Here is an 11377-nt window from a genome sequence, read left to right on the forward strand (position 1 = left end):
GAAGGCATAATCCAGTTTTTAGTTTGTTCTGTTATGTTTTACTTGACCCAAAAACCAAGTATTTTATTTGAGTAGATATCAGTTCAGATAGGTTGAGATCGGTTTAGCCGACTCTGGACTGACTTTTGTATGTTGAACACCAATCTAAGACTAGCTCAGGAATGATAGTTTAGTGAAAATTGGGAATTGAGACTTGCAGATCAGTTCAGTCCCTAGATAGTTTTTGAGATTGGTTCGGTACTAGTTCTAATGTGCAAGTCTGGTTGTCTTGTTAGTTTTATGACTTTATCTTCGAATCATGACATCTAGGTCTAGGTGGGAGTATGCTATTAATATAAGCTAGAAACTTGCCTAAACTCAAGGCAATTAAATTCCCGATCAACAACTAAATTGACATAAATACTCATAACTCCCTTATTAAATCACACAAATATCAATCGGGGTTAAGTTATGGTCAGACCTAAAGTTTATATGAAAACTTAAAAAAAAAATTCCAATCAACTTTTGTCAAAACTAATAACACAACATGACCCTAGGGTCTTGTCTAGGCCAATTGTAAGTCGGAGTACTCGAAAAAGGGAAAACCCGAAGAGTACAAATGTGCATACATACACATTTGAATGTGCACACATTCATATTCAAATGGGGACATTCAAATATGCATATATGCTCATTACAAAACAACAAAAAAAGAAAAAGGCAAAACGTTTTTTGTAATTTTTATGGAACGAATTGCTTAGACAAGGTCATAGGGGTCTGGTGGTGCTTTTAGTTTTGAAAAACTTTAACAGATTTTTTTAGTTCTTTAGTTCTCACACAACTTTGAGTTCTAAAAAAAAAAAAAAAACTTTCCTCTATCAATCAAACACCTGCAAACATAAATTAAAAATACATTCCATATTTTACCTTTCTTCTCACCCATTAGCCTTCCGACGAACATCTGCGAATTTCTCTATTGTTGTTTTTAGATCTTTATGAAGTAAATGTTTCATTTTAGTAATTTCGTTCTCTCCTCTGCATGTTTACTCTAGTTGTTTATTTTCTATATTTCTTCTTTACTTTGCCATGGGTAGGTCCTTCATATAAGGCATAACTTATATACAAAAGGGATAACGTACATATTTGAAAAAAAAAAGAATTTTTTTGCTATGCATAAAATCCTCCGTAATTATTTTTGTTATTGTACATGTGTTCTATGTTTTGCTTTGCTACTTTTGTTATAATGTTTTTATAATATTTTTTGTGTTCTGCATTATTTGTTTAAATCTTTATGGGTCTTTAGTTCATATTACATACAATAAGTTGGAATAATTCTTTATTTGAAGGGCTAATTTTAGCTTATTCAGTTATTTATATTCAATTTATTTATTTATTTATTTTGGGTTTTACAGACAATGGATGATCTTTGACTTTTTTTTTAGACATCACACAAGGTTCACATTGTTTTATATAATTGTTTTGCATGTAAATCTGTGCTTAACTTAAAACGTATTTTTATGAAATGTTAGCAAAAAACAATTTTGTTACGAGTCACTATTTAAATTTCAAATTCTTTTACAAAACACACATCAAATTAAAAAAAAAAAAAAAAAAGAAATTTCAATCTACCAACCAAATCCTTTGAAATCGACGAGAATGGGAAAAGAACAATTAAGACAAACGTGGGGAATACGTTATGTTTGGCATTAGCCTGTATTTTTGGCAAGTTACCATCTTCTACACTGGAACCAAAACCCTGCATGCACATTATTTACTACCTTCTACCCTCACATTGTCGCTCATTCACTCTCTGTTTTCATAACGATTAGGGTTTTGATCACAGTTCGCAAGCAATGGATGATGTATGTGAAGACGAAGCTTTCTCGTTTCCAGAACAAGAAGAGAAGATCTTACAATGGTGGACTCAAGTCAAAGCATTCGAAACCCAACTCGAGAAAACCAAACACCTACCGGAATACGTCTTCTACGATGGGCCTCCGTTTGCCACTGGTCTCCCTCACTACGGCCACATCCTTGCCGGAACAATCAAGGACATCGTCACTCGGTACCAGACCATGACTGGCCACCACGTTACACGGCGGTTCGGTTGGGACTGCCACGGGTTGCCGGTGGAGCACGAGATTGACGTCAAGCTGGGGATTAAGAGCAGAGAGGATGTGATTAAGATGGGGATTGACAATTATAATGAAGAATGTAGGAGTATTGTTACTCGGTACGTTGGGGAGTGGGAGAAGGTAATTACAAGAACAGGGAGGTGGATTGATTTTAAGAATGATTATAAAACGATGGATCTGAATTTCATGGAGAGTGTTTGGTGGGTTTTTTCTCAGTTATTTAAGAAAAACCTTGTTTACAGAGGGTTTAAGGTTAGTTCTTCAATTCAGCGTTTCGTGATCTGTTCATTGTCAATTCAATACACTATCTACTCTACAAAACGTTTAATTGTCTTCCTGTATTATCAATTGTGTAACAGGTGATGCCGTACAGTACAGGTTGCAAGACTCCATTGTCCAATTTCGAAGCTAATTCAAATTACAAGGTTTGAATTGAAGTTCTCCTGTTTGCTAATTGCGATTCAAACAATTCTAAACCCCTTAGTATCACCTTTAATTTGTTGAGAGCAGGAAGTACCTGATCCTGAAATAATGGTGACATTTCCAATCGTTGATGATGAAGATGGTGCTGCATTTGTTGCATGGACAACCACACCATGGACACTCCCTAGCAATCTTGCACTTTGTGTCAACTCAAATTTTGTATATGTGAAGGTTAGCAGTGTAGAGTTGATCTATACTTCCATTTTGATTTTTGGAGTGAAAGAAATAGTTGATGTTAAGTCTATAAATGAAACCAGGTAAAGAGCAAATCGAATGGAAAAATCTATGTAGTTGCTGAATCTCGATTATCAGAGCTTCCAGTAGAAAAGGCAAAAAAAGGAACACCTAATGGAGCTGTGGATGACAAAACCAAGGGATCTAGTTCTAATGGTGGAAAGGCTAAAAACTCTGTGGTTGCTTATGAAATGTTGGATAAATTTCAAGGATCTTCACTTGTGGGTAAAAAGTAAGTGTGTTTGTTCTCCCTTATGGAATGTGTAAAAGATGTTAATGTCCTCCTCATCCTTATCAGCAGAAAATATCATCTTGTCCAGCCTAAATGACTTTGAGAAGGAATACATTATCTTTTTTTACTCAACTTAATCTTGTTTATTGGCACATTAACTAAATCTTGAATAATCCAATTTGTTGCAGGTATGTGCCATTATTTGATTATTTCAAAGAATTCTCAGATGTGGCATTCAGAGTTGTTGCAGATGATTATGTAACTTCAGATAGTGGAACTGGAATTGTTCACTGTGCTCCAGCATTTGGTGAAGATGATTATCGTGTTTGTATGGAAAATCAAATCATTCATAAGGTCTGAAATATGCTGATCACATATGCATTGTATCTTTATTTATATCTTTTTTCAAATAACAAGATCATACTTTTTCTTGTATATCCAGGGAGAAAATCTAGTTATGGCAGTTGATGATGATGGCTGCTTTACAGAAAGAGTTACTGATTTCAGTGGTCGATATGTCAAAGAGGCAGATAAAGATATTATTCAAGCAGTGAAGGCAAGAATAGTTGAATGTTATATAATTATCAAAAGGGGCATTTATGTAAAATGATTATTCCTTACCTTTTGTTATCGATGTATGCAGGATAAGGGCAGACTGGTCAAATCTGGAAGCTTTACACATTCATATCCATTTTGTTGGAGATCTGATACCCCTCTCATCTACAGAGCAGTTCCCAGCTGGTAAACTTTTATACTCATCTTTTGTGCAAAAGACGTGAATACCCTTCTCATCTTTATTATCTTTAATGGGATAAATTGGTATCATAATTAGTTTATTCTTGTTTGTTGGTCAAGGTTTGTAGCAGTGGAAAAGTTGAAAGATCAATTGCTTGAAAACAATGAGAAAACAAAATGGGTTCCTGCTTTTGTTAAGGTAGGTCATTTATAGTGTTTGGTATGATTTAGTCAACAAAGGAATGGAATGACTCATTCCATTATATTTGCAATTCCATTCCATCATAAAAATACAGGAAAAACGGTTTCACAATTGGCTGGAAAATGCAAGAGATTGGGCGATTAGTAGAAGCAGATTTTGGGGAACTCCTCTTCCTATTTGGATCAGTGAAGATGGTGTAGATATTCAAGTTATTGGTTCTGTTGAAGAACTTGAAAGACTTTCAGGGGTCAAAGTAAGTATAACTAGTAACTACACACATCATGTATTGGATATAAAATTATAAATCCAATATGTAATTACAATGTACTTTTGTGGTTGTTTTAAAGTATATAATATTATCATTTCTTCCCACAGGTTACTGATTTACATCGCCACAAAATTGATCACATCACAATTCCTAGCCCACGTGGTGAAAAGTTTGGTGTGCTTCATCGTGTAGAAGATGTAAGAAAATGAATCATATTTAATTCTCAGAATAAAGAGCAATATTATTTTCTTGATTGATGAATTAATATTATTTGTTGCATGATTTCAGGTATTTGATTGTTGGTTTGAAAGTGGGTCAATGCCATATGCATATATCCACTACCCATTTGAAAATGAAGAATTCTTTCAAAAGAATTTCCCTGGACATTTTGTTGCAGAGGGTTTAGATCAAACTCGTGGATGGTTTGTTTCTCTTCTCTTCTCTTCTTTCATCTACTTTCATTTTGATATAATTTCAGAAACCTGTAACAAATGCATCCATTCATGTCTCTTTATGTTTGAAACAAAAAATGGCAGGTTTTACACTTTGATGGTGTTGTCAACTGCATTATTTGAGAAACCTGCATTTAGGAATCTCATCTGCAATGGCCTTGCTTTGGCTGAAGATGGTAAAAAGATGAGTAAAAGATTGAAGAACTATCCTTCTCCTATGGAAGTCATTGATGAATATGGAGCTGTAAGTTCTTGAAAATTTTTAATCTTGAACCCTAACATATATTTAACCATTTTCAGAAATTATGACTGGAATTATAAATTTGTTTGTTTACAGGATGCACTAAGGTTATACATTATAAACTCTCCAGTAGTGCGTGCAGAGCCTTTACGTTTCAAAAAAGATGGAGTTTATAATGTTGTTAGTAATCAATCTTTATTACCTTATTAAATCTCTTTTTACCATAATGTCTCTTACAAAATTTCACCTTCTCTTTCTCTACTTTTGCTAATTTTTTAAGTGATTGATTACATATGCAGAAGAAAGATGTACTTTTACCATGGTATAATGCGTACAGATTCCTTATCCAAAATGCAAAAAGACTTGAAGTTGAAGGGCTTCCACCTTTTATTCCTCATAATTCAACCACTCTTCTCAACTCACCTAATTCCCTTGATAATTGGATCAACTCATCTACTCAAAGCCTTGTTCATTTTGTCACACAAGAAATGGATTCCTATCGACTCTATACAGTAATATATCTATACACAAACATATTCTTACATATAAATATGTAAACACTTATATCATACTACTTTCACAGGTTGTTCCTTATCTCTTAAAGTTCATTGACAATTTGACCAATATATACGTAAGATTTAATCGTAAAAGACTTAAAGGTCGAACTGGAGAAGAAGATTGCAGAATTGCACTTTCAACTCTCTATCATGTATGTTTTTCATTTTTCTATTTAAATCATCACACATAATAATCTAATTTTACTTAATTGGTTTTATATAATATTACAATAGGTGCTTTTAACTTGTTGTAAAGTAATGGCTCCTTTCACACCCTTCTTCACTGAGGTTCTTTTTCAAAACATGCGAAAAGTGGTTAATGGATCAGAGGAAAGCATTCACTTTTGTAGTTTCCCTAAAGTGGAAAGAAAGGTTTATACAAATCTTTTCATAGCAATCTTTTCTCCTTAATTCTTGCATTTAATGATTAATTATATTGTTACAGGTAGGGAGTCGTATTGAACAAAGTGTTGAAAGAATGATGAAAGTTATCGATCTTGCACGTAATATTCGTGAGCTACACAATAAATCTCTCAAAATTCCACTCAGGTAATTAAGTAATTTCCACCTCTCTCTTTTACAACTATTTACGTAATTACCCTTTTCTTTATAACCTAGACTAAATTATTAAATGGTTTCAGAGAAATGATTGTTGCACATACCGATGCTGAGTTTCTTGATGACATTACTGGAAAACTGGGAGAGGTTAGTCAGTGGGTTTTAATTTTGTTTTTCTTGAATGGCAAAATGGTAATTAAATTAACCCTTCATTTAATTTGGTTGAATTTTCACAACAGTATTTGTTAGAAGAGCTCAATGTTTTATCTATTGTGCCATGTAACGATACTTTGATGTATGCTTATTTACGTGCTGAACCTAATTTCAGGTACTTGTATTTTTTTTTTAGCACAATTTTATTTTCAAAAATATTATGAGCTTTATTTATGCTTAATTTTGTAGCGTGTTGGGAAAAAGACTGGGGAAGTCAATGCGAATAGTTGCTGAAGCAGTTAAAGCAATGTCACAGGAAGAAATTTTGTCTTTTGAAAAATCAGGAGAAATTACTATTGCTAATCACTGCTTAAAGCTCTCTGATATCAAGGTACTTTGTTACATTTGTTTATTTTTCACTCTTGGTAGATTTTTCAAAGTACAAAATGTTAATAAAAGAGAGAAAAAAAAGTACATGGATATTTTTAAAATGGAATTTTGGTCTTGTAGATCATTCGTGAGTTTAAACTCCCTGATGGGGTGACTGAAGAGGAAATGGGTGGATATGCTGATGGTGAGGAAACGTGACGTGACATCTTTTTTGTAATTTAAAAAAAAAAAATAAAAGTTTAATATTTTTGTTAAAATATTATTTATAACTTTTTAGGTGATGTAACGGTGGTACTGGACTTACGCCCTGATGACTCCTTGTTTGAAGCTGGTTTTGCTCGTCTGGTATTATTTACTAAATCGATAATGACATTTGGTAGATAATTATGGTTTATAATTTATTTAATTTGAGACATTAATTTAATTTCTGATGAAAATTCCTCTTAATTATTATATTTATAGGTTGTTAATCGTATCCAAAAGTTAAGGAAAGATTCTAAACTTAAACCCACCGACATTGTGGAGGTCTACTTCAAGTCATTGGATGAAGACACATCACTCTCTTCCAAAATTTTAAAATCTCAGGTCATTAAATTTAATAATAATTATTATTGTTATTATTATTATTATTATTATGATGATTTTTATTATTATTTGTACCTTTTTGCAGGAAGCATACATAAAAGAGGCGATAGGTTCTCCTTTACTTGACTATCGTCTGTGTCCTGACAATGCTGTAAGATTTAACACATACATTACTATATGTAATAATTATTGCTTGTGAATTGTGATGCTATATTTAAAATTAAATTGATACCGATTTATGATGTATATTGAATTAATTTTTTATTTTTCAAAGTTATTTAAAAAAGTAAATAGTATTGTATTGTAAAAAGCCAATTGTTATTGGAAATCTTTAAAAGTTAAAAAATGGAATATGTCTAGAATATTGGTGTAATACGTTGGAGAAAATTACTGTTTACATTTTTTTTTTTTAAATTATTGTTTTGTAGGTAATTGTTGTTAAGGAGACGTACCACAATATTTCAAATTGTGACTTTGAGATCATTTTGTCAACACCAACTTTAACATTCAACGATAATGCAATCCTTCATTTATATACAGGTCAACTCTCTCTCTTTTAATTTGCTCCCTTTTTTTTTTTTATGAATTTCATGATTAACTAATATATTATATAATTATAATATACAAGTATTATGAAAGATGCAGATGCGTGTTTGGATAAGGTGATAAAACCACACCTTTTTTTTTGTCTTACACAAATTGCAATCCACTCTCCTTTTAACAAATTTCATAAAAAAAAAATGCAGGGTATTGCACAAATTATAATAATTTTTTAATAAAGCACAAATCTATTTCTTTAAAACAGGGAATGCGAAATATGCAGAGGCATTGAAGGTATATTTGTTATCGAGGGACCACTCCAATCTGAAATTAGAATTTCGACGAGGAAATTGCAAGGTTTTGTTTTCAAAAAGTTTTTTTTTTTAATTATTATTTATTTTCCAAATTTAAAAAACGATTAATTAGTTTTCATTGTGTTATAGATTAAAGTGGATTGCATTGAAAATCAGCCAGCTGTCGATGTGGTCTTGGGGGAACATGTGTTCTTGACTGTTGGGGATTTATTACTCCCCAACCACTAACAACAATTGATGAATATAATAGTGTTTTGGTCATTGTAATAGACTAATAGTATGATGGTGTTGTTTTTATAGATTTGGTAGTTTTTTGGTTTAATTTATATACACAACTTGTTTCATAGAAACCACAAGGGGTCAATAGATTTTGCTTGATTTAAGTTCTAATTTGATAAAGATTTCGTTTTGTGTTAAGATTTCTGTAAACCAATATTCATACACCGATACAAAATTCATACAAATATCTTTGTCTATCCAAGTATTAACAATATTTTAATATCTCCATGCCCAACATGAAAGTACAAGAAGAATTTGATGAATCAAAACAAAAAAAAAATGAATACAGGAAGAATAAGCAAAAAAATGTAGTGAGGGAGCAGATCAACTTTTCAAAATAAGTAATATTTTGAGGACATCAATATAGAGGAAGAGGAGTAACACTTTCATAAAGCTGCAAAATACCTCAATGGAAAGGAAAGAAACCATTATCCTTAAGGAGAACAGATTTTGAAGAACATCTACAAAAGATCATTTCAGAAGTTATCGAATTTAGTAGTTGTGAAAAAGATGAAGGTGATGAACCAAAAAATGGATTAGATGAAAGGTTGTGCTAAAGATTTACACCGTGCCTGCATGATCATTTGAATGCGTTGAATGCGATTCTGTGTTGAATATGAATTTCAAATCGTATGAATGAAATCACAAAATAAAGTTAGGAATGACTTTTAACATTTTTAACAGGAACATGTTGTGATTTTTTTTGTGTTGTAAATGTTTTTTAATTTATTTTTTATTCACTATCAAGGTGATGAATTTTATAAACAATTTAATCTAGAAAGGGTTAAACTATAATTATTCTAATTTGTATATGTTTCTGTATAGTAAATACAACATTTCAAAGATTGTTTTCTATGACTAAGAAAATTACGTTTCTATTTTTGAAATCTCATAAAACATCACATAAGGTTTTTTTGGTTTAACATATTACATCATTAACTCAAACAAAACAACAATGTATAATTTTTCATATTAAATGTTTAACCTAATAACTTGTACTCGATCCTCAACAACCTCTATAAACTGCAATAGCTATGTTATTATTTTTTTTTCAAATTATAGCAACATACTTACCATGAAAAAAGAACTTTTAATTTAAACTACAACTTAGTTTTTTATCGGTAACAACAATATACAACACTTAATATCAACATTCTTACCTACATATTACTACATGAACTATATAAAAAGTAGGCTAAAAAGTTAGAATCTAAATTAAGAATGATCTTATTTCCTTAAATATAAAATTTACGATATTATAGACAATTTTTTTTATTTGATTCTTAAATTTTCTATGTGGTCGTTTTTATATGTTAGAATCAAATTGCATAATTACAATTAATTTTTTTTTTATTAAACTGTATATGTAGGTATGAAACAACAATAAATATATTTTTGAAGAAACATTATTCAAAATAATTTGCATAATCTAAATACATGTTAATTTAGTTCATTTCATATACTTTCCTGTAATTTTGGATTTTTTTGTCATGTTACATTCTAAATACATGATTTTTTTTTTCTAGATTTTTAGCATTATGTGTTTTTGATGTTTGCAACTTTGTAGTGTTACGTGTTTTTTTTGTCTCATCCTTAGGTTTTTCTATCTCTGATAGGGCTTCATTTTATTATTATTATTATTGTAAACTATCAATTCAATCTATTGCACTTTGTTATGACTTTTATCATCATGATAAAATTATAATAAATTGTTAATTTCTTGATCTTTTAAAAAAAGATATTCTAACTGGATTATCATCTACTACTGTGGTATTCTATTTTGTTGATTAAGTGATCTATGATTTGGCAATGATGATTTTTACAGATTATGTTTGGACTGATAATTGTTCCTGTCATCAAAAAATACATCCAACGAAAAATGAAAGACGGTTTTTTAAATTAATACCCTCATCCAACTTTAAAGGATCTTTTCTCATCTTTGATGGCATGTAACAAAATTTTGGCTAAAATTTTCAATTTTGTCAGCATATAACAGGTTATGACTTAAATAATGATATTATATATTTGGGCAATCAGGTTTTCATCGGTTCTTAAATTATTTTGCAGAAAGTGGTCCAATTTGGTATTATTGATCTCACAAAAGGCAAGTCTCATGTATCTTTTAGTATATCCATTGAGTTTAATAGTAACTCAATAGTTTCTTGTCTATATTTGTTTTTTAAAAAAATGTTAATTCTTGATTTAATGAATGCAAATAAGTAGGTAGTAAAGGTGCAAGGTATTAAATATGGGATGATCAATGGCTATGTCAATCCAAAATAAAATTCTAAAGTAACAAGTGTTAAATTTAATAGATAAACACTTGTAATGCATAATACATATTATATTTTCCAAATAAATAACCAAAAACTAACCTCATCCCCAAATAAATTATATTTTAACTAACATCAATAAATTATTATTATAGTGTCTTGATTTTTAATTATATATTATAAAGAGTCGGTTAATATATAGTCAATATTTTTTATATTCGTATCATTTTTGAACTACAAAAACTATATTCAAATAATAAAAATGAAATGAAACATATACAATGGTAATAATGCAAAAATAACCTTCAAATTTGGTATGATACAAAAAAGTAGTCTAAAACTTATTTCTAAAAGCAACAATAAATAACAACGATTTCAAAAAGAAATGAGAAATTGCAACAAACTTTTCAAAACTATCAAGAATATATAATATAGGATCATAATAATGTTAGAAAAACACCGAGTTTGGTCTCATGTGAAAAAAGTAATTTTATATGAAAGTAGGATTGTAGTAATACTAAAAGAACCTATATGTTTTTTATCTGATGCAAAAATGATCGAAATATACTTCTAAATCGGTAAGAAATAACAATGAACTTTTAATTCATTTTGAATAACCATTTAATAACTATATGTAAAAGATATAAATACTCAGTAGTTAAGACCATCGACCTTACTCAAATGATCGCATACATCTTGAAGTAAGCATTCATTTTTCCATTATTTTATCATTATCATAAAATAATTAAGACATCATCATGTGTTTA

General features: G+C 30.3%; 1 protein-coding gene across 1 annotated transcript; it reads left to right on the forward strand.

The window, feature by feature from the left end:
- The first annotated feature begins 1732 nt into the window (after window positions 1-1732).
- Window positions 1733-8475, forward strand: LOC145053373 (isoleucine--tRNA ligase, cytoplasmic-like). Its single transcript, XM_079001414.1, has 27 exons — window positions 1733-2366; window positions 2474-2539; window positions 2625-2768; window positions 2855-3063; window positions 3252-3417; window positions 3506-3619; window positions 3707-3804; window positions 3919-3997; window positions 4095-4253; window positions 4376-4465; window positions 4557-4690; window positions 4805-4964; window positions 5058-5141; window positions 5261-5473; window positions 5545-5670; window positions 5753-5890; window positions 5964-6067; window positions 6160-6223; window positions 6316-6404; window positions 6479-6620; window positions 6740-6803; window positions 6897-6964; window positions 7082-7204; window positions 7290-7355; window positions 7633-7744; window positions 8010-8101; window positions 8188-8475. Exons 1-27 carry the CDS (start codon window positions 1833-1835, stop codon window positions 8284-8286), a joined length of 3537 nt encoding a protein of 1178 aa, XP_078857540.1. The 5' UTR covers window positions 1733-1832; the 3' UTR covers window positions 8287-8475.
- Window positions 8476-11377: the final 2902 nt, after the last annotated feature.

Source organism: Lactuca serriola, chromosome 5, assembly GCF_051521515.1.
Source record: "Lactuca serriola cultivar US96UC23 chromosome 5, Lser_US96UC23_V15, whole genome shotgun sequence".
NCBI lineage: Eukaryota > Viridiplantae > Streptophyta > Magnoliopsida > Asterales > Asteraceae > Lactuca > Lactuca serriola.